This window comes from Enhydra lutris, unplaced genomic scaffold (genome assembly GCF_002288905.1).
Source record: "Enhydra lutris kenyoni isolate GAN:26980312 unplaced genomic scaffold, ASM228890v2 scaffoldscaffold34, whole genome shotgun sequence".
Lineage (NCBI taxonomy): Eukaryota > Metazoa > Chordata > Mammalia > Carnivora > Mustelidae > Enhydra > Enhydra lutris.
The window spans coordinates 6,317,751-6,345,401 of NW_019154118.1; the positions used below are offsets into that span (position 1 = coordinate 6,317,751).

The 27,651-nt window shown below is 45.7% G+C and overlaps 1 protein-coding gene and 1 long non-coding RNA gene across 2 annotated transcripts in view; one reads left to right on the forward strand and one right to left on the reverse strand.

Annotated features, from left to right (window-relative positions):
- LOC111153687 (Fli-1 proto-oncogene, ETS transcription factor) overlaps positions 1-27,651 on the reverse strand; it is a 115,693-nt gene that overhangs the window by 2,384 nt on the left and 85,658 nt on the right. Inside the window, exons 6-8 of the mRNA XM_022512839.1 lie at positions 4,949-5,014; positions 3,006-3,065; positions 1,125-1,172 (exon numbers count right to left, since the gene is read on the reverse strand). Of these exons, the coding sequence (XP_022368547.1) occupies positions 1,125-1,172; positions 3,006-3,065; positions 4,949-5,014 (174 nt within the window). The remainder of the gene's footprint in view (positions 1-1,124; positions 1,173-3,005; positions 3,066-4,948; positions 5,015-27,651) is intronic.
- On the forward strand, positions 2-17,793 carry LOC111153688. Its single transcript, XR_002641030.1, has 3 exons — positions 2-85; positions 14,354-14,901; positions 17,303-17,793. It is a non-coding gene; the product is annotated as an uncharacterized LOC111153688 (long non-coding RNA).

Consider the following 27,651-nt stretch of genomic DNA (forward strand, 5'->3'; position numbering starts at 1 on the left):
GTGAGGCAAACAGGAGAAGACAGAGCAGCTCAGTCTGGGCAAGTCAGAGTCCGATTCCTTAGACGCCGGGATACTCTCACGCTTGGTAAGAAACCCTTTATTTCCCATCACGTTCAGAATCTACTGCTTCTGGCAGCCCCGTAGCTGGATGATTTGGGGCACACCGCTTCCCACCCCTTTGGGCAAGATTTTTGAATCTCTTCTAGAAAGATTTGCATCCCTGTCTAGTTTTAACCTACTCATGAAGTCCCCCCAAATGTTCCTCGTCAGTGTAAAAGGGAGCGGGGTCAGAAGACCACAGCTGGTCACAGGGAGAAGGGGTGGCCCAGGTGTCAGGCTGAAGGCACCTGGGATGTTCCTTAGCAGAGCCCCAGTGCTTGGCTCTCAGCTCTAAGTCTGACAGAGAAGAACTTGGGCAGAGAGAAAAATAAGAGGAGAGTCAGCTGCGTGTCTCCTTCCCGCCCCCAAGACCCCAAAACAGGAATGGCAGGCACCAAAGAATGGGCCTGCAGACACAGGCAAGAGCAGCTCCCTGGGGTGTGAAGGTGTGGGGTTCACTACCGCAAAGGGCCAGTTAGCTCACACGCTTGGTGGTCTTGGTCTAGAATTCATTTGAGAGCTATTTTTAATAATGAACCCTTAAACCACATTGTCAGATTTCCTTTATCTGCAACTTTTCAGGGACACGCCTCTTTCACAAGGCTCTCAGATAACTGCAACCATTTCTAAAGTCAAGAATAAAACACCTTTGGACCATCTATTCACATGTGACTTCCATGAGGACCATAACTGAGAACTCACTGGAATTGCTCCCCCATTCTCCCCTGTCTTTCCCTACAAAATTTTCGACCTGTGCTATTACAAATCTAAACTTCCATGCAGATAGGCAGTGCTCATACGCTTGTTTTCCAGAAGGAGCCTCAGCTAATGGACATACCTACCACCTAATAACAAGCTCCAGACTCTCACTTGTACACCAGAGAAGTAGATGTTGACCATTTCAAGGGAAAGAGCACGTGTTATTTCTTAGTCAGGTCTCTGAACTTAGGACAGTGGTCTCTGTGACCTCACAGAGCTATGGAACATTCTGGAAAGAAAAACCTTGCAGGCCAAAGTAAACTCACCGGGGTTAGCTAGGCGACTGCTGGTCGGGCCCAGGATCTGATATGGATCTGAGGAAGCAAAAAAGGAAATTAGCTTCCTTATTATTAAAAATATAAAACCAACAGCATTAATAATAAGAATACCCCTGGGGTTTATACTTCTGTTTCAATATCATAGAAAAAACTGGTTTCAGAAAGCTTTATTGCTTTTATGTGCAAACCTCAAAGATCTGGAGCAGTTGTGGTTTTCATTCCTATGATTACAGAAACATAGAATACAAGAAGCATCATTTTTTTTTTTTCATATTCAGTGTCTAAAATTTGTAGATAACACTTCCAGTGGCTAAAACAGAATCATGAAACCATTTGGAAAGATGCTGGCTAATATTCACTCATCATGACTGAAGTGAAGGACACCTTTTGAAATGGGTTTAAAGAAAGGTCTAATGATTCCTGGTCTTTACAGCTCCATACACATGTGCCTGGAAATCAGGCAGCCTGAGTTCTAGCCCCAGTTACGTTACAAACTAAATAACTCATTGGGACAATCTCTTCTCCCTTCTACTACCAAATCCCACCTCATTTGCTTGGAAATGGCAGCAGTAGCCAGAATTTGTATTTTAGCAATAAAATGACAATTCTATCTCAGTCTCTGTAAAACTTGCATGATTATTTAATTATAAAAAGAATCTTTGCAATGTTGTTTACATCGGGTCAGTCTTTTTTTCAGGTCAGGAAGTCATGGTACACAGTTGGATCATGACTTGGCCAGGTGGTCGTATGTTTGATACAGTTTACTATTTTTGCACTTGTCGTTGCAATTTTTAAAAAATTGGCATGATTTGGGGATTTCTGCTTACAACCATGAATTAACTTGAAAAGCCCTCAAGGCTACTGAGTTTATCCTCCGGCGTCCACATATCCACACAGTACGACAACTGAAACATTTTTGGCAGGTAATGTCTAATTTTGCTGTCGTTGGGAATTCTTTAAATGCACTATGTCAAATCCCGTTTGGCTTGTGTGTTTCACTCAGGACATTCTTTCTCAACCTTCTCAATGACATGTAGGTCCATTCTCTATTGCTCTGCCTAAGATAGAAATGGAACACAATGTTTCTTTGTCTTAAAGCCAGTGGCTTGTCCAGAACTTAATCTCAGCTGTGTCACACAGAGAAGACAGAGCTGGGCCTGGGAGTGGACACCACAGCTGTCTTCAGAAACAGGAAGGACAGAACAGGAGGAAGGCTTTCCAGAGGGCAAACCAGAAAGCTGGGTGGCAGTTACAACAAGGTGGACTTTGGCTCCAAGAGTGGAAATGAGCCTAGTGAGGTAGTGAACTCCTCATTGCTATAAATATTCAAGGAGAGGTGAGGTAATCATAAGACAGATGTCACAGAAGGATGTGATAGATCTAGTATCACGCCAATACCAAGAGTTTCCAATTCCATGGTTTGAAAAGCTCCCCTGCCTAACTTGTTAAGTAGACCCATCACGGATGGGAGTAGTTTTAGAAGAAAGGTTTTATGGAGCCTAAAAGGTTTGGATAGCATCTCTGGAGTCTGTGGATTAGAGCTCTAGTTTTCTCATAAACCAGCTGTGTGGCTTTTGGCAAATTACTTTCCCTCTCTGGGCCTTAGTTTCTTTATCTTACAAAATGAGGCATTGGAACATTTCATCTTTACTTTTGTTTTTACCTCCAATATGTAACAAATCTTAACCCGGTTCTAGTGCCTGCTACTTTTTATTCACAGAGCTCTTACAGGGAGTCAAGTAGGGATCCTTTATGAAAGAGAAGAATGAGGACAAATACTGTGTATTGATTCAGTCCCCCTCAGCTGGCCACATGGGATCAACAGGGGCATAAAGAGCAAAGGAGGGATTACGCATCCCAGATAGGTACCTGGTTGGGGCCGTTGTTCAGTATTCTTGCTCATTGCTTGTGCTCCTGCAAGTGGGGGACCTGAGGGGGGAAAGAGATAAGGTGAGTGGGGCCACTCTCCATGAGGGAAGAGAAAGGCCCTTGTTAAAAGCCCTCCACAAGGTGCTTCCTCATTCATTTGCTCATTCACCCACTCTCTACTCACTCACTTATTCATTTTATCAAATAAATATTTATCTAGAGGGGCACCTGGGTGGCTCAGTCAGCAGAACATCCAACTCTGGGTTTCAGCTGAGGTCATGATCTCAGGGTCATGAGATCGAGCCCCGGGTCAGGCTCCACACTCAGTGAGGAGTCTGCTTGAAAGATTCTCTCTCTCCTGCTCCTCCCCCCACTTGCTTGCTCTCTCTGTCTCTCTCTAAAATAAATAAATAAATCCTATAAATGTTATAAATAGTTGTCCAGAATTTACTAGTGCTGGCAGTGTTCTTGGTGCTAGAGTTTCAGCAATGAACCAGCAGTTATGGTAGGACTTACATTCTCACGAGGAGACAATGAGGAACCACAACAAACATACAGCACAGCAGGCCTAATGGTGTTGCTGCTGTGGACTGCATTTTTAAGTAGGACATTTCGAGGTTCTCAATGGGATGGTGACATGTGAGGGAATGTCACCTGCTTGTCGTGTTTCCATGTTTTGTGACTTCCCCTCGTGGAACCTCTCACATCCAGCCTTTCTGCTCCCATCATAGCTTCTCCATCCTGCTCCTAAGGCGGCTTCTCACACAGTTTATCGTTTATGTATCCTTACCATTCCCCTCTCCTCCCACTGGTCCATCATACATTTAGCTAGTTTCATTTCCCCAAACCATTTCACCCCACCATCCAAACAACTTTGTGAGTCCTCACTGACTAAAGAATGAAGGTCTACCTTCACAGCAGCCTTTGTACCCCTTCCTTACCTTTCCAGACTGCTTTCCCTTTGTGCATCTGAAACTCCAAGAACCTGGAGTCCTCCCTAACCCTCAGACATGTCAACCCTGACACCGTTCCCCGGCCCCCCACTTCTCTCAGGAGGCTCTGTATTCCCCATCTCTGCAGGGCCAAACCCTGCCTCTCCTTCAAAAGCCAGCTCAAATGCTGCTAGGTCCTCAGGCTCTCCTAGATACTTCCCAGATGAAAAGAGCTGTGTGTGTGTGTAACCTCTCTCCCCAGCTTGACAGACTGGTCTATGTCTGATTCATCTTTGTGGACCTGAGAGTGCCAAGTCCTAGGCACAGAGTAGACAAATAAGGAATACATAGTATGGAAAGGGATCCCAGTTATTGCTTGAGCATCAATTTGTCATCACAACCTTCTTGAAACAAGGCCCTTCATCACCCATGTGCTGCTGGACACTTTGCTTCCTACAAATAGCAAGGTTCATACATTCTGGTTAGGAGTTCATAGTCATTCTCTTTCTATATTCCCTTAATGGGAGATTTGGGGTCAGACTTGAACACAAATTGATGTGTCAGACCCCCACCACTGCCTCCTAGGACCGTCCTCCATCTCAGCCCCTCACGAACCGAGGTCCAGGGAGGTTGGTATGATTAAGCTTCAACACTCAGAGGAGGAAAGTCGTGAATGACCATTATCATGACAGAAATGGCTAGATCCAAATCCAGCGACCTTCCATTCATACAGAAAATCCAGTCTTGAGAAGCCTTCTAGCTTCAAAAATGCGAAAACCAAATGCAATGCAAAAAACCCCGAAAGGTCTGAATGAAAATCCCACATCACCTTTCAAGGAACAAGTATCACTGATAGGCCCTACCCTGGCAGTTAACTTTGATGTCCTCTGCACCGGCAAGACAACAAATGCTCACTCCTGCTCTGTTATAGCTCATGACCCTGTTTTTCACCCATGTTTGTAGAAAAAAAAATTTTTTTTTTCTCCAAATGATAGCGTGTCATTTACTTACTTTTGTTGAGGCCAGAATTCATGTTATTGCCCCATCCTCCTCTCCTCACTGAGTCATAAGAAGGGTCTAATGAAAAACAACAAGTAGAGGTACATCAGCATCTCCAGCTTTTCAGAAAGGTGCCATAACGATTCTCTTTTAGTGATCAAGAGAAGTTTGATTTAGTCAGCCATGACATCTTAGGCATGACTAAGTTCCAAAAGTGTACTCTCCTCCTGGGCTACGGGTGGGAAGGAACATTAACACTCATCAGAAGTTGGAGTGAACGGGAAGATTCTTGAATTTGAAGTCAGAGGATTGGTTCAAGTTCTGTCCCTTGCCACTATTTGTTGTGGGACCTTGGATGAATAACTTCCCTGAGCTTCAATATTCTTGACTATGGACATAAAAATTTACACCATTTTTCCCCCTTATGGAGTTGCAGTAATGCTGTGAACTGAATGTTTGTGTGTTGTCTCCCCTTTCCGCCCCCAAATTCACATGTTGCTATCTCACCCCAGACGTGATGTGATGGTGTTAGAAGATGCAGCCTTTGGGAGGTAATTAGGTTATGAAGGTGGAGCTCAGGGGAAGGGGATCAGTGGCCTTATCAGAAGAGGTGGTAGAGGTAGCCTGCCCTCTTCCTGCCATGTGAGGGTACAGCGAGAAGTCAGCAGTCTGATCCAGAAGAGAGTTCTCCTCAGAGCCCCACCATGTTGGCACCCTGATCTTGGACTTCTGGGCCTGGAGAAGGTGTGATAAATGTCTTTCATTTCTAAGCCACCCAGTCTATGGTACTTTGTTGCAGTGGACTGGCTAAGATAGGCAATAATCCGACGAGATAACATCCATGAGACAACTTCCGAAGTTTTCTACAAATATAAATGAATATAGTTTAGAAAGAAAAAAGAAGTCTGCAGTTATGTAGCAAAGTCCTTTAAGCAGCTCTGAAGAGATGGGCTAGATCCAGATTAAAGACTCCATGGGAAGAATGTCTCAAGCGACCAGGCTCGTGATGGCGGCCGACTCTGGCCCCTTGCTTCAGCACACTGGTATTTCAGACGCACAAGCACATTCCAGGCTCTCCATGCTCTTCCAGGGAGAGTGCGAGGGCTGGGCCTTACTACCACAGAGAAAGGAAGAAGGCCAGAGGTGTGGCTGGAAAGGGGGCAGGAACGAGAAGCAAGCGCATGGAGAGAGGCTTCCCTCCTGGAAATGCCTACAAGCTTGCTTTCATATTGCCTTGGAGAACCTTCCACTGAACTTGCTGCCTCTTTGGGAACCCAAGCTCGCTCTTGAAAGAGTCCACGTGCCTCCATAACCATGTTCAGGAATTGCCTAACTAACTGGCTGGAAACTTCTTCTTTTTCCTTCTCATGGTGTGAGTCCCATTGGGACACGAAGCAGGAATAGCAGAAGAGTTGAGGGATACAGAATTGTGACTTTCAAAGTCTTTCCATGAACAACAAAGAAACCATAAAAACCATCCGAACAAACGGAGCATGAACCTCATCAAACAGCAGCCTGACAGGGTGGAAGGCAACCCATCCCCCGCCCCCCAACCCTCCCCCGTCCATTCGGAGCCTCTCCAACAAATTAGAATAAGCTCTGCGGAGATGGATGGGCCCATCCCATTGCTTGTTCTCATTGATTCTGGCTAAGAAGATCCGAGAGACAGGGATGGTTTTCTTGTGGAAAAATCCACGTGCGGACGCACATTCCTCCCAGCTCTGGAAAAGCCAGTTCACTTTTTAAATTACCATCTGTAGCAACTGGCATGAAAAGCAAAACAGAAAGCGAGGGGGATGAGGATGGGAAGGGAGGTCAGAGAAGGGGACAAAAGAGACACAAAGCTCCACGCATTTAAGTCCTCTATTTTAGTTGGCTTCCACCCCCCCCCTCCAATTCTCCTGCAAATAGATTCCTACTTTTGCTTAAAAATAAAGCAAAACAAGCACAAACACAAATCCCAGCTTGTTTAAGGGCCTGGAGCAAGGGGAGGGCTCTCGAACATTTTCTGGGATGTCTTGTAGGGATCTGTAGAGCGTGCCTGATGCTGGTATAAGCAAAATGGAAGGCAAGATTCCTCAAGATTTCTCTTTGGGGGCAGGGGTGGGGAGCAAATGCTATTTAGGCCTTCAGTAATTTATAGTTGGGCCTGGAACAACACTGTTGAGTGCGTGGGTCCACTTAACACGGATCGTGTATGGTACAGTACTATAATGTTTTTTTCTTATGATTTCCTTACTAATATTTTCTGTTCTCTAGCTTATTTTATTATAAGAATATGGCATTTAATATATCTACCATAGAAATTATGTGTTAGATGACTGCATATGTTATTGGTAAGGCTTCTAGTCAACAGTAGACTATTAATAGTTAATTTTTGAACAGTCAAGAGTTAGACACTGATATTCAACAGGGCAGAGTGTTGGCACCCCGACCTCCATGTTGTTACCCCTAACCTCCATGTCGTTCAAGGGTCAACCGTAATTGGGAGTGACTTCTGCACTGTGTTCCGTGCTTGGCCGTAGACTGGACGGGAAGGGATATGAAAATGTTCCCTGCCCCTACGTTTAAATATGAGAAGATGAGCAAGACTGTGGGGGAAATAGGGCCATGTACCAAAGGAGTGGTGTGGTACTAAGGTCCACTGGAGGTTAAGGAGGGAGAGGTGAGTGTATCTGGGGACATCAGCCTTGAGTGGGATCCCTTTGGGGAGGAGAGAGTGAGGCACAAAGCAGAAGTATCTGGGGAACAGCCGTGGGTGTCATGAGCACATGACAGAGGTAGAGGGAAGGGAGGGGAGAGAGGGGTGGAAATGAGGGCCAAGGTCATGTTCAAGGCCATGGTGATGGCAGCTAGGCAAGCACAGTGGCCTTGGGTGCAGGGAATGGACACCAAGAGAGATTATGGGCATCAGCATGACCACACAAGGGTGTGGTGGAGAACGGAGCTTGTGAGGTTGTGTCGGATGGATCGGAGCACCCGGGGAAGGAGGCGATTTTCGTAGGAACAGAACAGAAAGTGGGAAAGAAAGTGACAAGTTCATGCCAAAGGAAAAAAACAAATCAGTCGTTTCAGGAACCGGTATGTGTCATCTGCAGTTCTGACTTGACATATGATTTACTGCATTGATAAAATCTCTGGCTCCAAGTTTACTTGGTGTTTTTGGTCGATCGCTATTCTACCAAAGGCTTCCATCCTGTCTGAAAGCTCCATTCTATCCATTCCGAGGACTAAACTATGGCCATGGCTGTATCGACTGATCAACTTCTCCTCCTATTCTTTTCCAGCAGCTCCAGGAACAGACCTAGCACACAAAGGTTACAGAATGAGTGGATGTATTCCCTCTAACCAACGAGGGTGGGTGACTGCTGGATTCTCCTCTAACTCCAAGGGGTCCCATCCTGGTTTGAAGTTGATGCCTTATCAGAGAAGTGTTTGGTGGCCCCATCTTTCCTGCCACACCTTGAGGCCTGTGGAGGGCTGCTGTGGGACGCATTTCTCCCACTAGCCTACCTCAGGGGAAAGCCTGGCTGAGAAGACTTTCAAAGTCCTACCCAACCCCTGAGTCCTCTAGTAGGTAAAAAAAGGAAGTGACAGAAACAGAGATGCTACCAGCAATCAGTCTAAACTATGTCCTCACTGCACACATGACAGAGGAATAAGGAGCAAAGGTCATGTCTTCAGCTGGTATCTTTAGCCAATGGTCCCCGAGGAGCGTGTGAACTCAGAGCCACATGGACCACAAGATCCCTTTCTTTTCTGTTTTTTCATTCCCATCTACCTACACAGAAAATCCCACTACAGGTACCTGGGTCCACAAAGGACACCATGGGTCTGTTTACTGAGGAGTTTAACAAATGCACTCCATGGGCACTGGGGCTCACGGGGACAGCTGCTACATGTAACATTTCAGTGAAGACCAGTGTTTTGGGAATAAGTCCTATGGCAAAGACAAAGCATGATGCTGGAGAAGACCAAGGCCAAGAACCAAGGTCTGGCCCTCAGCCTCAGAGAGCTGAAGAACCAGGGTAGCCTTGCGGATAAAATGAGATAGCCAAGTAAATGCCTGGCCCAGTGAGAGCACAGACTCAGCCTCGGTACATGCTGTCAAGTAATATTGTTATTGACATCATTATTATGCACCTAAAAAATGATTAGCCCCAGAGACATGGGTTTGCTAGCCCTACTAAATACATGTTCATTTCCCCTCCCATCCTCCCAACTCCCTTGTTACGCTGTACTTATTTGTCTACTTTACCACCAAATTTAATCACTAACTCACGGTCATTTCTTATAGTCTGCATCTCCTACCCGAATGCCAGTTCTGCAAGAGTAGCAGTCTTTCTTCCATTCCCTGGTATAACCAAGCACCTAGAACAGTGCCCCTCACAGAGCAGGGGCATGATAATTATTTGTTGAATGAATGAACAGACGGCCAATATTTTGTTCTTGCTAAGTATACCCACTTCCTCTTATTGTTCACTATTTCACTAGTTGAACAGAATTCAAGGCCCCTCCCCTGACTTCTCCCCACTGAAGTCTCCTAGGTGTTTTAAGACTAGATGATGAGGTGTATAGGCCATATTCATTCTGGATGCCCTTGAGACACGATGAACAACAATGCACATAGGCTAAAACCTAGTCCCCATAGCGAAGTCAAGGAATGGACATCACACATTAAGAGAAAACTTAGCAGCGTGGCAGTTCCCGTCCCAGACAGACAAACAGATATATGTCTATATCCCAAATGGAAAAGCCTGGACCTGGGAGTTAACCCAGCGGCTCACATTTCTGCACCAACACCAGCCCTCCTGGGGCCTGATGCCTGGGTATGTCAGAGGCTCTACTGCCGGTCGGCACAGGGAGAGTTCTCTGATGGCCTGAGTCTGGTCCACGCAGCCGCCCGAGTGTGCACTGATCCCCCCACCCCCACCCCACAGCCCCCCAGTATGGTGCATGCTTCTGCTTTCTGAGAAATGTCTTCTGAAAAGACAAGCTTAAGGTAGCAACAGAGAGGACAAGTTTCAAAAAAGTGACCGTTAAGGACCAGAAAACCAGTTGATGATCTTCTATGTGGTGGCAGATGGCTTTATCGGCAGAAAAATCACTCTGACTCTGACAAGCTGTCTTTTCACTTTGGTGAGCTGACCCTCCCTGGCTTTATAGAATATTAAGATGACACATCTCATTGTGACTACTTCTCAGAGAAGTCGCCCAAAGGGCTCCAGCTGGAGTCTATGGTTTCCAGTAGTCCAAAGCAAAGAGAGAACAGAGGCTCATTCTGGAGAATCTGGGCACTGCTGGGCATTGTAGATAATTCAGCCTCACATATGTAATGGCCTAAATAGTATCTAGTATCACCATTATGTGATGCTAAACATGGCTGAATCAGACACAAAATGGCCTCTCAGTACAGAACTATGAACATGGAGATTTTTATTTTTTATTTATTTTTTTAAATTTATTTTATTTTTTTTCTGAAAAGTTCCTGTTGGAAGGAGAAAGTTCTATCTGGAAATGACCTTCTCATAGACATCCACACAGTGTTAACTCAGTTTCTGTGTGAAGCTTTTAAACGGGTTCTAGAAATCTGGCCAACTGACTCAGGAAAGAAAGCTTCTTTCTGCTCTGACGCCCACGGTTGGCTGTGTGAAGGCCTCATGTCCCAGTGAACACTCAGCTCTCTACTTTGTCATGACCTCACTGGGGGCCAGCACACAAGCTCCTCTCTCTTGATCCCTTACGACACAGGCCATGCTCTCAATTACTTGGTGGAAAAAAGATGAATTTTCCCTGAACCTTCTCATCGAATTTCTGGTCGCTGCTGAAAGAGCTGGCAGCACCTAACCATGTTTATCCTTGGAAAACCCAGCTTCTGAATGTAGACCTTTCAGCTGAAGAATGGACAAGGCTGCTCATGCTCAGTCAGATCCAGACTTCCTCTCTGGAAAGCGGGAAGATACCACAGGAGACCCAGAGCCCTGAACTGCCCAAGAGAGGGTCCAGCCCACCTGGAGGAAATTACATCTCCTAGCCACTCACAGGGAAGAACATAGGGGAGCAGCTTTGTTTGTTGTCGGTAGAAGTTTGGGCCAGACGAGCCTCCAAAGCCCCTTCTCCCTCTGAGGTCCTGGTCTTCTGGCAGGCCCAGTCTCTGAGGAGAAGGTCCTACTGGCCAACAACCTGACTCACACTACTTTCCTCTGGGCTTCCCTTTGTGTTGCCTGTGATGCTGGCAACCCATCCAACCCGTGAAAGCCTGCTCTGCTTCCTGAACCTTCCTGGCCCCCACCACGGGCCAGCTTCTTGTCTGCCACCATCTCCTCTACAATGCCTGCCAGTGACTAAGCCAGCTATCTGAACTTCCGGCCTGGCCTCCCACTTCAGAAGCATAGGCACCTAGCACCTGAGCAGCAGGTGGCGGGGGGGGGGGCAGGACACCCCTGGGGGAGGTGTCTTTTCTCTGTGTGAGACCCTGGGCTTTCTCCAGCAGCTACGTCATGGTGGGTAGAGTCACGGAGCCCTGGGTTCAGACCCCAGCTCTGTCATCTACTCTGCTGAGTGATCTTGGCCAAATCATTGCTCTGTCGAACCTCAGGTTCTCCCTCTCTATAAGAGCGGAAAACAAATGCTTTAGAGGACAGCCTGGAGGAGTAATTCCACGTGTGATGAGCAGCAACTTCCAAATCTACACCGTAGACCTGTTGTTTATTCTCTCTTCCTGACATCTCTCAACTGTTTCTCTTGGTAAGTCAAGGTTAAAAAGTTCATCGAGGAGGGCCTTGAAAAGGGAGAGAAGCCACCAAAGGGAAGAAATGGTTCCACTGCTATGCTCCTGAATCAGTGATCTCCCATGGGAATCACGTGTGGCCCACTTTCCACAGGAGAAGTGGGTTGGCTGGGCCCTGGTTTGAGAGACCTGGCCCTGGAAGACAGTGGTGGGGGCAGTGGCCGTGGGCTGCCTGCAGTAGAGTGGGCTCGGGTAGTAAGAGTCCAGCGTCCACCTGACTGCCAGCTCCCCCAGTCCCTGCCTAGCTGGCCCCAATGCTCAGAGCTGTGTCCCCTCACCTCATTTCAACTCATGCTATAGGGGCAGGCCAGCCTTCACCTCAGTAGTATCTTATGTTCCAAAGAGCAGCAGAGGATCTTGGCTTCCACTGAGACTCGGGAGGAGGGAAATATCTAGGGAAGGCTTTCCTCAAACTTGGAACTCACAGAAAAAAAAAACATCCTGGATCAGATTTCCTTTGCTCAAGGATCTTGTCCTGGAATCCAAACAGCCCCTCAGCCTCAGCACCAGCCCCGCTGTGTGGAGTATAATGGAGGTACTGTTTAAGATTATTATATGTGCGAAGGGGGGAAAAAAAGGCATATGAGAAAAATGCTTGAAAAAAATGGATGGTTTTTAAATATGAGAAGTTTGGAAGGGTGAGTGGCCCATTCACCAGGCACAACCTTGCCACAGTCACGCAAGGCTCCCCGCTGAGCCCGGACCCTTCCTTCACTTTGTATCTCCCAGGGGCTCTGTGTCTGAACGACACCAAAGTCTAAATGACTTATTTATTTTGATAAGGACTCAAAGTGGGATTTTGGGGCCAGCCTTATGTGGAAAAGCAATTCATACTGACTAGATTAATTGGGTGTTTGGCCAAATTCCCCTCCTCATTGGGCCATGTAGACACAACTAAAGTGCAGGCTTTTTGGTCAAATCTGCCTCAGGTTTAAAAGGATTCCAAGTAGGGAAAAGAAACTCGAAAGTTCACTTAAGTAACAGGGCTTGAGGAAAAAGGAGAGGTGGTCTTGTGTTCGACCCCCTCTGTCCCCCAATCTGAACGGCCACCCCCAACACCTTCACAGTGAGGTTGTCCTCACTTATTCTGGCCACAAGGGGTACCATCCTGTGTCTGCTCCACAAATCAGCTTTTGCACCCTCTTCTTTTCAAGGTCTACAGGTCAAGGCTCCCTGGTGATAGTCTGATGTTTATTGCCCTGCCCTGTTCTTCTTCTTGCATAGTTCTCTGTGCGCATATCTTGCTTGCTTGATGATGATCTTTTGAAAGACAGGGACTGTGGTGTCTTAATCACCTTTCTTTTCCTTGCCCAACTCAAGATTCTTCCCCTCCCCAACACTAGCTTATTGGACTTAATCAATATCTCTGATCCCATGGTACATTCATTCAGCCACATTTTATTGAACATCTACTATCAATCCAGATACCGCTCCGCTCTATGCGCTGGGAACACAAAGATGGCTAGACGAACATTCCTGCTCTGTGGGACCTACATTCAAAACAAACAGTAAACTACATTGTATATGAGAAGGTGGTGAGAACCACGGGAAAAGAGAAGACACTGAAAGTGGGGCAGGCAGTACTGGGATGGGGAGGGCCTCACCAAAAATATCTAATTGGAGCACAGACTTGACCAGTCTAATGGTGTGAGAACAGATCTCTCCCTAGCACCACATTTTCTCGAGAGGAATGACCGCTGGCTCACCCTACATCGATCTGAAAGCGCTCCTGGAAAGTCGATGCCCTTTTATTAGCTCTTTCTTTAGTGAGAATTACTTGAAGTTGGAAGACAACAAAATAAGTGAAAAAAAAAAAACCCAATAGTATCTTTTTGGCTTTTTGGGGTGAGGACAGTAAGAGGTTAGATGAGTCTAGTCTAGTAAAGGGTTCCCCAGTTTCTGCAGACTTAGAATCAGGCTAACTGGCAACCCTCACACTGATTTAGGGTTGCCATTCAGATCAAGAAACTTAAAATCCCGACACTGCCCTATGATCTGCCTGTTGAGCTGCATCAGAAATGCAGGAAAGGGCAATTCTCTGGGGTCAGCGTGGGAAGAATGGACAGGTCAGATCGTCATGAAGGAATACTCCATCTTTGTGGCCTGGTAGGTAAGCATGAAATGCTTCCATTCCTGAGTCCTGCATCCACACGACAAAAATACAGCAGTTTTAAAGAAAAAGAACCACCAATCCTTGGTAGGTGGAATGCGATCTCACTTATATAACAGAATCAGAGGCTTCTTTTCAGACTGGAAGAGACCTCAGACATTATCTAAACCAGACATGCAAATTAGCACAGGCCTGGAGGCCCAGAGCCTGAGAGAAAGCATATGTGGCCATATAAGAATTTTAATAGAAATTGAAAGTATGACTCATAGCATTAAAAACTGCCATTCTCTAAACTCCTCTAGGATATTGGGCAGGGCTGATAATTATTTTATAGGCAGGCCAAAGACTTTTTAAGCTCAAAGATTTTTCAAAATTACACCAAGAATGATTTTCATCTCTTTGGAAGAGTGATACCCAGATCTTACCAAGCATAATATGGTTGCTTGTGGTGTTCGTAAGGGTGCCTAAAGACTTTCATTAGAAGGAATTCCGTAATTTCTCTTTAATCTCTTCCAAGCAGGGAAACAGCTCATTGCAACAGGAAGAATTCAGGATTGGGGTTCAGAACTCATTGATATGCTTCCCATCTCTGCTGGTTACCAGCGGCATGAGTTAAGGCAAGTCACTTAATCTGTCTGAATCTCAGTTAATCTATCTGGAAAAGGTAGGTACCTGGGTGGGGGAAGGGATGATTCTAAATTTAAGAGTTTGGAAAACCAAATGACTCCTTTAGTGCCCGCAGGGTTCTACTGAAGAGAAATGAGATCATGAATGTGAAAATGCTTCATATACTCCACAGTGTCCTATAGAATTATAGCTGCTCCCTTGTTCGAGTTTAATTCATTGGAAATAGGAAGTTAATCTTTCTTGTGTCCACCAGAGCCAATTTCTTTTGGTTCTTTCTTTTAGTGAAGCAGAAGGATTCGGGAAATATTTAATTAAAGTGTCAAAGACTAAAATTTTTTTCCCCAGTGAATCCATCAACCATCAGTGGTTATTCACGGAACATCTACAGGGCTGGGGAAAAAAGGACGCAGGATGAAACTCACAATTAAAGACTACAAGGTAACCTTGTAATTAGGTCATTAGGTTCATAGATATCTTGTGAATGTGGTGGGGATTTGAGAAGAGATTGTAGTCTTTGCAAGTAATGAAGAAATATCTTAAAGGCAGGACTTGAATTGGTTTTTTAAAGATATGTTATATTTTGTTAGACAAAGTAATAATCCCGCTTAATTACCACTTTTTCTTTAGAGTGTGGCTTACACGAGAATTTGAATTTTATCAAAGAGGCATGTTTAAACTTTTTCTTGATCCTCCCAGGTGGGAGCTCACAGATCCCTGAGATGAGAGAGTAAAAGCCCACATGAGTCCTGGTTAGTGTTTTTAACTACAGTATTTTCCTCAAAGACTTGATGTTCTTCAAAAGGATAACTCATGAGAAATAAGTCCTTTATTTTCTTAGATAGGGGCTTCTCTAAAAAGAGTAAGTTGTTAACATTTATAAAAAGAACCTGGTTAAAGTTTTTATATTAAAATAACAAATGATACTATCAATGCCTTGGTTTTTCACCAAACCTCTACACCTTTATCTGGAAGGAGAGAAGCTTCTCTCTCTTTCTCCAGATAGAGGGATAAATAGATTAGATAGATAGATAGATAGGTAGGTAGGTAGGTAGGTAGATGATAGAATCTGGTTTATAAATATGAGATTAAGCAAGCTTCTTTCAAATACTTTGCAGTATTTGGAAATACTGGAAATACCACCCCCTCAAACAGCCTCCCTGTATGATTTCTTTATCAGTATATTTTGCAAAACAAATGCATTTGGAACATTGTGTGTTGAGGTGGCCACCAACAGACCCCCTGGAGCCCTTGTGGACCTAGGATTTTCTTTCCCAAGTACTTTGGGACCTCACTACTCAAAACAGCCAAAAGAGGTCACTTCTAGCTTCTATTACAAACCAAGACCACATGGCAATAGAAATGGAGTTACATCAACCCAGGCCAATTTCACTTTGAGTCTTAGCTCTGTTATCTGGAATGGGATGAAATGTCTGAGTCAAAGTGAAATTTGGTAGAGATGAGAGGCCTGAAATAGTAATAGTCAAGAATCTGGAGATGAATTGGAAATTCAAAACTCAAATGACCCACTTAGTAAGTGTGAAATGCTACTGGGAAACTAGCATTAACAGTGGTGAGAGCTGCACCCCACCCCTCCCCCCAGCTCTGTCATGAAAGGGCCCTCCCTGGTGGGCGGGGTGGATCGTGTCTGGCTGAAGGATTGGAAGTGTACTCTCTAGGTCAAGTGGCTTCCAAATACTTTCCCACAGCCTTACCCCATCCCCCACCCCCCACCTCCTAGGCTTACTTAAAGCCATTTTCTCCTATTAAAATGCAGCAGAGCTCATCCATTCGTTGTCATCATCATTAATGTTGCAGGACAAGCTGGAGCCTAGCGGGTTCTGGATTTCTCCAGGAGTACCTCAGAGCAGGTTCAATAAACATAGAGACATAAAGACAAAAAACATGCCCAAAGAGGGCAGGAAGGCCAAAGTTGGGGGAACACGTAAGCAGCCAGGAACAGGACTAGGGGCCTGAATGTCTTCCGGCAGAGGGACAGGATGAGGCCAACACTGTGGTGGCAGAAAGGGTGACCATGCCAAGCAAGGAAGGCACATTTCTTCTCCTTTCGGTATTCAAATAAAGCTCCGGCTCTCCAGGGTGGGGGTGGTGTCCGGGGACAAGAGGTCAGAAACATTGGACAGCACTTATTCTAAGAATGCAAATCTCAACTCCGACTTCCTCGTGGGCTCCTTCGCCCAGCATGGGCACACAGGCTTGGAGGAGGCTGTGGGCTCCTGTGTGGTCTGGGGTGGCTGGAGCGTCCTGGCATGCATCTTCAAAACCCTCACAACCCTCTTTCTTTCTCCTCCTTGAGCACCGTGGGTCCATGAAGCTTACAGAGACAATGAGCTTACCAGTTGCAACGTGAGGGACACTTCACAACTAGTTTGTGGATAGGTGGGTAGGTGGATGGTGGATAGGTGTCTATCCACCTTCATTGTAAAAATTAAGTTTTCAAAACAGAAGAGCATAGGGAAGGGAAGGAAAGATAAAAGAAGATGAAATCAGAGAGGGAGACAAACCATAAGAGACTCTTAACCATAGGACACAAACTGAGGATTGCTACGGGGGAGGAGGGTGGGGGATGGAGAAACTAGGGGGATGGGTAAAAAGGAGGGCACGTGATATCATGAGCACCGGGTGTGCTATGCAACTGATGAATCACTGAACTCTACCTCCGAAACTAATAATACACTACGTGCTAATTAACTGAATTTAAATTTTAAAAAAGATAAATTTAAAAAAATTAAGTTTACTGCAATCCTCATTGACTGACAGAGTGTTACTCAGTTTAAGTTCCTTTTCTAAATCTCTTCTTTTTTCCCTTTATTCTTTTAAGTGTCTTATGGAACACAGAAGAACGGGTAATATCATGTAAACGATAAGGCACGATAATGAAGAGGTCGACCTTCATTGAGAGGTCCACCTCACATGCTTCTGGAAACACAAATGCTGAGTACATCAGTCAGGTCCCTGATTTTTTCGGACCTTAGCTGGAATCGATGAGTCTCCTCACATCCTCTCAGCAGCTAGGTGACATCAGCTGCCTGGAAGAAGTGGGCCCTTCCGTGGGGTCATGTATGGACTAGAAGAAGCAACTGTGGACACTTGTCCCTGCCAGGCGGGCGGTACCTGCTGGGCTCCCTACCAGCTTTGTGATGTGGGGCTAGCCTCTCTGTGCCCCAGTTTTCTCAGATGTGAGGTGAGAAATAACAACAGTGCCAACTAAATAAAGTTACTATGAGGTGTAAATGGGAAGCAAATAGAAAGTTCTTGGTGTGTGTCTGTTCTCAGTAAGGAAAGAAGGTTGAAGTGAGCAGGAGGCCCATTTCCCCTGCGATATTACCTTTCCTTGGCTTGGCGCTCCTCTACTCTCTTTGCAAAGGAACATATAACCAGAGGGCCCAGCTCTGAAGGGCCCCCAAGGGGAGTTTGAGTTAATTAAAAAAACTCCCATGGGGAGTTTGAGTTGATAAAAAATGGGCCAAAAGGGTGAAGGGGAGCTATCATCTCCTGACTGGACTCTGCTTCCGGTAAGTTCTTCCCTCTCTTCACAGCTTCCGAGGATTCGCCTTGGGGTCAAGCACAGGGGAAACGGGAAGCAAGGTAGAAAGAAAAGGCAAGTTCCACGCCCCCTCTGCAGCAGATGAAGCCAAAATATCGCTCTCATATTGGGAAACACCACAAACCATTAGCTGAACGGTAAGCTCTTGGAGAATAATTTGAGGCACTTCGCCTATAATTCTCACCCATCGTCCCAGTGGCCTTGTTGGAGACGCAGTCCCCACCTCCGAGATGTTCCAAGTCTTGCAAGAGAAAAGACTACTATGACAGAATCTGTTAGGGCTAAATTGGGAAAACAGTGGGTCCAAGCAAAGCACTATGGGAATAGGGGGATGACCATACTGAGGAGATATCGTCTGACCCAGGCCTCAAGGGGCGAGGCACATTTCTTCATTAAATATTCAAATACAGCATGGCAGGTGTGGGGTTCTGGGAAGATTTCAGAATGTGACTTTCTAGGACACAGGCTGCACTGGGGGTGTGCCACTGGGCAAGGCTGTCACATCCCTGCACCCCGAAGCAGACTAGACTGTTCTGGAACTTGTGTCTGTGGATCCTGCCTAGTGGAACCTGGACAAACTACACACACACACACACACACACACACACAAGGCTGACTTTTGCCTCACAATTCCACTGTGCTGTGGTGGCAAAGTCAACTGATCAGAGTAAGTGGGGAGACAAGACTGAGAAGCACCTGCGTGGAACTCTAGACGGTCACTCTAGTCGTGTGTGTCTGCCCCGGGAACCCTGGGGGGTTCATGGTTGACACCATGCACCTCTGAACTCTCTCCTGCAGGGAAATGTCTGGTGGTCGCTTTCTTTAAAATAATCAATCAATCAAACAAACAGACACCGAGGAGAATGATCATGGGAAGATATCTTTGCTTGACTACATTTAAAAAAATATCCTCAAAGGAATAAAACATATACAATTTGAATTATTCCTGAGACAGAGAAACTCCTTCAAATAAGGGAATGCAATCCTTAACTACAACTAAAGGACAAAAAGAAATGTCCCAACAAAATTCCCCTATACCTTCTTCCCACAAAGCAAGGGCACAATACTGAAAGTTGTTGGCCTCGTTATTCTGGAACAGATTTACACTTGTCTTAGGAAACGGGCTAAGTGTTTCCAATAATTTAGAGAAAGCATGTCCTAGTTGCTGTGTGTAACCCACACATGTGTGATAACAGTACACGGAGCACACCCACGGAAAAAAACAACAGTGCTTTTACTTAAGAGAAAGGAAGGATAATGGTTACTTAGAAAGTGTCCCAGACAAGCTGTCAAATTGAATTCAGAGAGCTGGAGTCTGACTCCGGGACAGGGCTGGCTGGCTAAATTCCCTTGGGATTGGGGTTTCCTGCCTGCTACAGTTTGGAGACAACCATTCTTTGTTTCCCAGCTCGCTCACTCGCTCTCTCTTTCAATCTCTCTCTGCTGAACACACACACACACGCATACATACACACACAAAAACATGCAGCTCTCCAAAGAGGGTCAGATCGAAAGCAGACAAAACATTAACTCTGGAATTTCAAAGAAAAACAGTTAAAAAAAATAATAAAATGGAGAGAGCGAGCTACTGTCTATTCTAGAATCATAAATCTTGCCTTTGGACCACAGAAACAGCTCTCTCTCTCTCTCTCTCTCTCTCTCTGTCACACACACACACACACACACATTCAGCAATCACCCCGGCTTTGCTAAAAATGGATTAGGGGTATTTCATCATAAAGAAAAAACACAGAATGACAAAGTTCTTAACAGGCCCTCCTGTGAGGCCTTAATACCCTCAAATTTTTAAGTGTATGTTAGTTGACACAGACAGAGCCTGAGGAACCATATAACCTGCTACATAAGAGAGGTCTTTACTCCCTAAAAATAACAGGAGATTACCTCACAGTATTACAGGCCTTTTCCTATGGGTACACATGTTCCAGACCCATCCCCCATGTGCTACCCTGTACAGGGCCTGCCCACGCCAAACACCACGCTCATCCTCCCCTCCTACAGAGACCCCACTCAGGATGCTGCCCAAAGCCCACCGTCCCCCAAATGCTGAACTCGAACCCATGTCACCTTCACACACCACGCATCGCCTTAGGAACACATATTCTGAACCCATCTCTGCTTTTTTCCCCCCATCAAAACAAAGTTTCTCGAGGCAGCTTTGAAATTATGGAAAATTCTGCAGGTATAGAAAAGCAGAGCGAAAAGTCTACGGAACCCCGGAGGGCCCTTTATCCTGCTTTAACAAGCATGGACTCATGGCCAATCTCATTTCAGCTCCACTCCCACCTACTCCTCCTCCCCAGCTCCCATTAATCTGAAGCATATTGGGATATGGGGCTCTGGGTTCCTTCGCGGAGCTTCCTGGCCCACAGGGAGACACCCCACTGGACTCCGTCTTTCAGTTTCATGTAAGCCACCAAGAGGCCACACAGGGCTTCCCACCCCCCATAACCCTGTCATATGCTGAGGCCTTGGTGCTTCCCCAAGCCATGCTCATATCTCCCAGAGAAGCTCACCTGGGCCCCAACCTCCAGTCCCAGCCTGAACCCCTCTGGCCCCCGGCACTGCAGCCCCCACACGTACATGACAGAGCCAGTCGCACTGACCAGCGTCTTTGGGGTCGACTCTCTTCCCCTTGTCTCCGTATCTACTCCCAGGACTGCCATAATGCATATCTCCAGAGGCCTCCCATCTTTCGCTCCAACCTCTAAAACTCCATCATAAAGGACACCCCCAAAAGGATGTAAATGCAGGGGGAATGGCAAGATTTAGCGTTATATACTCACCCATACTCCAATATACAGTATTTAAGGACTTACTGGCCTTATCTGTAGTATCTCTAATTCTCAGCCCCTTGATGGTAGGTGCTGCTTGGACACCATATTTCTGGGACTCAGCCTCGTGTCCCAAACATGATAGGTCCTTAATGAATGAAGACGTGATCGAATAGGGTAGAGGAAGGCGTGAATCACAGAATTTTGGTCCATTCTTACGGTCCTGAGTGACTTCAAACTCTGCCACTTGCCACTCCCTCCCTGTGTGGTCTTGGCTGGATCCAGTCTTCTCTGGCCTCACATCTCTTCTGTCCCATGAAAGTGAGGCAGGGGGTGGTGGTGCAGGGCACACAGTGTTAGCATTGAACTATTTTTCATCTCTCCATTATTCTCAGAGAACTTCTTGGAAGTAGCATGTATTTTTCCGGTGGATTATATGCAATTTCATTTTATTTTATTCCACATGCATCTCCTTAATAAGATTTTGAGCAGCTTGGCTGTCTCATTGATGGTATCACCATGCCATAGGATATGGTGCTTCTCAGCCTTCGGCACAGTGTCAGAAACGGTCAACCCTCAAAACTATTCTAATTCTTTTGCAATAATAATACTAATTACTATAATTCATGGAGCACTTATTGGTATATCAGATACCATGCTAAGTGATTGGTGAGTACTGTCCCAGCCCTGACAGGACACTAAAATGGTCCTCACTTTTATACACAGGGAAACTAATGCATCAAAAGTAAGTGACTTATCCAAGGTCATACACCTAAGTATATATGTATAAGTATGTATAAGTATGTATGTATAAGTGTAAGTATAAGGGTATAAGTAAGTGACTTATACACGGGGAAACTAACACATCAAAACTAAGTGACTTATCCAGGGTCTGAGTCCAGAGCTTGAGTTTCTAATCAAGATGTGATAATGTTAAAATAAGAGACGAATACTTGTTTTGGGTAAATTCGGAGCACGAATCAAATAATTTAATTAGTTTACATTTAAAATACCGTTAGATGCTTGAACTAAATAATGCCAAGAGGATGATGTGAGAAACAGCGTGGTGGGAGGAAAGAACCCAGAGACCTAGGTGTGAGCCCCGCTCTGTCCTGGGACCTGGGGGACTTCCCAGGAAGCCTGTAATCTCTCTGGGCCTTGTTTTCATTATCTACAGAATGGGAATAATAATAATATCAGCCCCGCTGCCTCCCGGTGATGTTGTGAGGCGCATAGGAGATAATGTGTGTGCAAATGCTGGGTGAACAATGAGGGCTTCAGAAAGGGGCAGTTGCTATGTGTGTGTGTGTTGGGGTGGGGGGTGGACTGCTATCTGGAAATCTCCTTGACAGAAGCCGGGCTCTTGTTAGCATGATCTTCAGTGCCAGTTAGGCGTTTCTCGACAAAGGACGGGGAAAGGTAGCTGCTCCCTCCCTCCCTCCTGTACTTAGCAAGCAGACACACTTTTTCTCCATTAGCCATGGCAACTGCTGGAGAGGGCTACCGTGCTCAGGTTTTGCATTCAGCAGCAGGTTCGGAAAGCTTTCCTGGCCAAGGCAAGCAGCTCAGTGCTGCACGGGCCCCTCGCAGGTTTACGAGTTCTAGGAGTTCGTAAGCAAGGAGCTCAATATCCTCTGACGTTTGGAGAGTCCGAGGTATTTAAACAGATCCAGCATGAGGAGCTAAGAAAATGAGGGTTAGGCATGCAAAGCAGCTCCCAAGCAGAGATGGGCGGGTTATTGCACGCTGATTTTCCAGCGGAGAGCACTGGGAGGCCCTAGGGTGTACCCCAAAATCAAGGTGGTGCTCTGACCTGCACCCCCAAACACACTCCAACCTCAGCGTGGAGGGCAGGGAGAACAGGTTTGGAGAGTCAGTGGTCCTGTTTCCAGGACTCATCATATGTACTTGGAAAGGCCACTCACCTTCCAGACTCTCAGTGTCTTCGCTAGAAAATCGAGGTACCAGGGCTCCTGGGGTGGCGCAGCTGGTTGGGCGTCTGACTCTTGCTTTTGGTTCAGGTCAGGATCGCAGGGTCATGGGATTGAGCCTGGAGTCAAGCTCTGGGTGGGACTTGGAGCCGGGCTGGGATTCTTTCTCTCTCCCTCTGCCCCTCCCAAAATAAATACCACATCTACTATTTAGATACATATAATGAGAGCGTATAAGTGAGGGATTTCTGAGATGTGAAGAGAGGTGCTAACACAAACTTGTCAAAACCAACGATAATTATAAGATCATCAACGATGATGGAAAGAACAAGTCATGATCACGTGGTGTCTCCCCTCAACCCGGACCTTCATTAGTGAACCAACAAGTCCTGTTCCTCCTCCACTAGGGATCAGGAAAAGTCAAGATCAACCACCCAGTGTATCTCTAAGAAAACCTGGGGGTGCTCTGAGCTGGGTCTCCTTTTCCTCCCCCGAGTTTGTGTCTACACTGTAGCAGAGGGCTTCTCGATTTTAGCTGCAGTTTATGACAGTAACCTGGAGAGCTTCAAAGAAAATTCCCAATGTCTACATGTCACTCCTAGCCATTCTGAACTAATGGGTCCTGTCTGAGGGCTGGGCATCCGTGTTTAAAAATTTTTTTTAAAGATTTTCTGTATTTGACACAGAGAGGGAGAGCACAAGCAGGGGGAGAGGGAGAAACGGACTCCCTGCTGAGCAGAGAGCTCGATGTGGGGCTCGATTCTAGGACCCCGAGATCATAACCTGAGCTGAAGGCAGACATCTAACCGACTGAGCCACCCAGGTGCCCCTTAAACTTTTTTTAAATTTAAATGTCTCATTTTCCTTTTTATTGTGATAAAACATCCCTAACAGAACTGACCATTTTGACTATTTCTTGGTGTGCATTTCGGTGGCATTAAGGACGTTCACTGGGTAACCCCCACCGTCAGAACTTATTCATCTTTCCAAACTGAAACTGCACCCATTCAGTGACAGCTGCCCCTCCGTCCCTGCTCCCAGGCCTGGTAACCCCCATTCTATGCTCCTTCTCGAAGGATCTGCCCACTCGAGATGCCTTGTGGGAGCGGAGCCATACAGTGTTTGTTCTAGGGCACCAGCAGTCTTAAAAATCTCCCCAAGTGATTCTCTGTGCGGTTCAGACCAGAAGGTAGTGCCAAGCGGGGGATGCGTATGAATTCATCATTGGGAACGGAGAACGGTACAGGGCATGGATGGAGAGGAGAGTGGGAAAATTGTGAGGTCAGGGTCAAACAATGGGAAACATGTCAAATCTCTGCTGAGACAACCTTTAGGCCAGATATTGTCTGCATGGCCCTCCAGCAAAAAGGGTTGAGCTGTAGGTGTCAGGGAGACCATCGGAAGCCAGGAAATTTGAAACCCTACAACCTGGGTTTGAGTCTTTGCCACACTGTTAGCTGTGTGCTCTTCAGTGAACGGCTTAATATTGCTGAATCTCACTTTATCTGCAAACTGGAGAGGGTCTTAGCCACCTCTCAGGGACTCTGCCAGGTCAGAAGAAGAGACAGAGCACGTGAAAGGGTCTCTGGTATTACAAAATCCTATCTAGACCACAGCTGTGGCTCCTGTTATAAATGGATAACCGTTGCTTCTATCCTACTGTACTTTTTAAAGTGCATTAATTAGCCTTGATAAGTAAAGGTCAAGAGAGCACCACTGTTTTAACTGGGGCCAATGTGTGACTATTGAATACTTGATTTAAAGGGGCTTATAGACTGTTATAAATTAATTTCTAAAATCAAATCTTACTTCCTGGGCACAAATAACCCTTTGAGAAGGCAATCATTTTCAAGAGACAAGCTGAAAGGATGATTATGCCATTTTAAAGCCGAAAGGCATTCTAATTTCATAAGTGAATTGAAGAAGCACTAAGAGACATCATCTCCTCAACTTCTTTCCTTTGTGCTTGATGCCAGCACCTGCCTTTTGTGATGCACACACAAACACACAACACACAAACACACACATACACCCAGAGCTCTGGGGCTCCTGTCCCCTGGGTTTGTTTGGGGGCTATGCGTGTGTCTTATTCAAACAAGACGGAGCCAAGGTTAAAGTGGGTTTTCTCATTATTTTTCCATTTCATATTTTAAGTCATGAAGATCGCTATTAGAGAAAAAGCATGCACATGTGAGAGAGAAAGAGAGAGAGAGAGAGGGAGAGAGAGGGGGGATCTGGGGAGCAGAGTGAAAGGGATGGAGAGAAGCCTGGTTAGCTTTGTCTTGCTAATGCACTTTGTTTTGTGGTTGATAGGCCTTTCAGACAGATTCGGACCACCTCACGAGGCAGGGAGGCAACACAGAAGCAAGACAGCTCGAGTGGAAAGCTTTACTGGGGACAAAAGATGCACCTGCAAAGCACAGACTTAATGGTCTCTAGAGGCCAGAGCTGATGTTGGGAGATAAATGCCCGGCACCACCTGAATGAGGTCCTGGCAGTGTGCGTTTGCCTGGATACTACAGTTCATTTATTTCTGAGGGTGCTTGCCCAGCAAGAGCGAGCTATTCCTGCAATCAGCCTGAATAAGCCCGGTGGCATTACAAACGCTCAGCCGCCGGTACACAAAAGGGCCAAGGGAAGTGAAGGGAGTGTGGTACGTGCAAGTGAGAGGCTGAAAGCTTCAGACCCCTGGAGGAGTAATGAGCTGCTTATCAACGCAGCTCAATTCAGTCCTGCTTCTAATTGAAAATCTGTATTTTAAGCCCAATACCAGATATTCTCTCATTGGCTCTGTCCCAGAGCCTCACTGGTTGCCAGCAGGCGTTAGCTTGTAGAACTAAAGGAACTTTGAAGGATCCCCCTTCCTTCTCCTTTCCTCCCCTTCCCTTCCTCCAGTCCTTCCTTTCCTTTCGCCCCCTTCCTTCCAAGAACTGGAGGCCTGTCTGCAAATGAAATGAACTTAAGTACACCAGATCCAAACTGAGGGGCCCTGAATGAAGGCAGAGCTCTCAGCTATGGCTCTAGGACCTCTCTTTAGAAGCCAAGAGCCCAGGAGTCAGGGCTTGACTCCTCCTGATTTAGTTTAGTCCTTTTATTCGACAGGAAACAAAGATTTAGGGCATGAAGCGATTTCCCCAAATGAACCCAAATGTGCCTGGACCTCCAGTCTAATATCTGTCACTATAATACCTTCCCTCCATAGTAGACGTCTGCAACATGACGTTAAACAGGTCAGCAAGTAAAATGAGGCTCGGACTATAGAATGAGTCAATACAACTTTAGTTTTTCATGGCAAAATCCAAAAAATCTGATTTGGAAAGGAAAATGGTAACATAAAAAGGACTGACCCTGGGATGGACAGAGGGCGGGCAAGAGGAAGCAAAGGAAACCACAAAAGTTTAAAAGCAGATTCACTGTGTCATACATTCCTTCCCCCACATTTTCTGGTCATCATTTGATTAGAAATTGCTAACAGCGAACACAAAGTCCTATGTGATCACAGTGTGGCCATAACCCATGAACATTCTCAATCAAATGGTCTCTAAGCCTCTTCCCTTAGAAGAGCTTTAAGTTTCTCCAAAAGGTTATGCTGTGTTCTACCCCAGGGGACCTGTATGGAGAACTTCTGCCCCCATTCATTCTCTATGAGAGCAGATGGACATTAAAGAAAAAGTGGTGAAGTAGTAAAGGAAGCGAAGGAAGGAAAATCGCACGCCTGCTGTACTCCGGTTCATTCTTTAAGCCTCCACTCAAAATGCCCCTTCTCCATGGAGATATATATATTTAAAAAATATATATATTTGTGTGTATACACACACACACACACACACACACACAAACACACACATATATTTTTTTGTCTTGGGCAGACTTTTTTTCACGTAACATCTTTTCCTCCCTTAAACCAGGTACCATATTATTTATTCACTTCTTTAAATGTCTGGACTCTAACACAATATCTGGAGCAGGAAATCCCCACAATGTTCCATAAATAAGATGCTGAGAAATGCCATTATAATCAAATCCTCACTAGCAGAAAATCATTTGTTGAAGTTGTTTTCTGTCCCTCTCAAGCAAACCAAACCAACTAGACCAAATCCCCAAATCACCACTTTAAAAATGAATTGGCATTGCTAAAATTTGTGAGGGGGGGGAATACCCCTTAAAATGTGGCATTGCAAGAATCCTTAAAAAAAAAAATCTTCATTTCATTATCTTCAACAGAGGAAAGCCCTGACTTCTCGCTCTGAAAGGGAGCGGTGCTCTGAGAGGAACCCCTTTTTTATTCCATGGTGTCACAATTTGAAGTCCTATCTTTGATATTATTATGAGATATTTTAAAACTTCACCCTATTTTTGCAGCTCTTTGGCTTCTTGCCTTGTATGCTAGAAAAAAACAAGAGATTTGGTACTTGAAAATGAGCAAAGAGAAACCTCAGTAAAATGAGTTGGGAGGCCAGAAAGGGGAACCTGGGTGGGGGGCCCTACCACTCACATGTCAGTTGCAGGAAGAACGGTCAATTACAGACTTCCACAGATGAGTCAATGACCTACCACAGCAGAAGAATCTCCAGCAGGAAAGAATCATCAATTACAGGCCCCAACAGGGAAAGATGTACCTTGCATCCCTCCTGTAAGAAATCCGCTACCCCTGCATCCCAGCCAATGAGACAGTCATTATCCAGAGCTCTTACTTTCTCCAATGGACTTCCATTCAAAATGTCTCCTCCCAACTTCCTCCACTTTCTCCATAAAATAACGCTTCTCTCCTTTGTCTGCTGGGCTTACCTAGGGTTTTGCCATAACTTGTTTATCCAGAATTCCTATTCTTTGCTATTCCCAAATAAACCCAATTTTTTTTTTTTTCTGGTAAAATAACCATCAGTTCTATTTTTAAGGT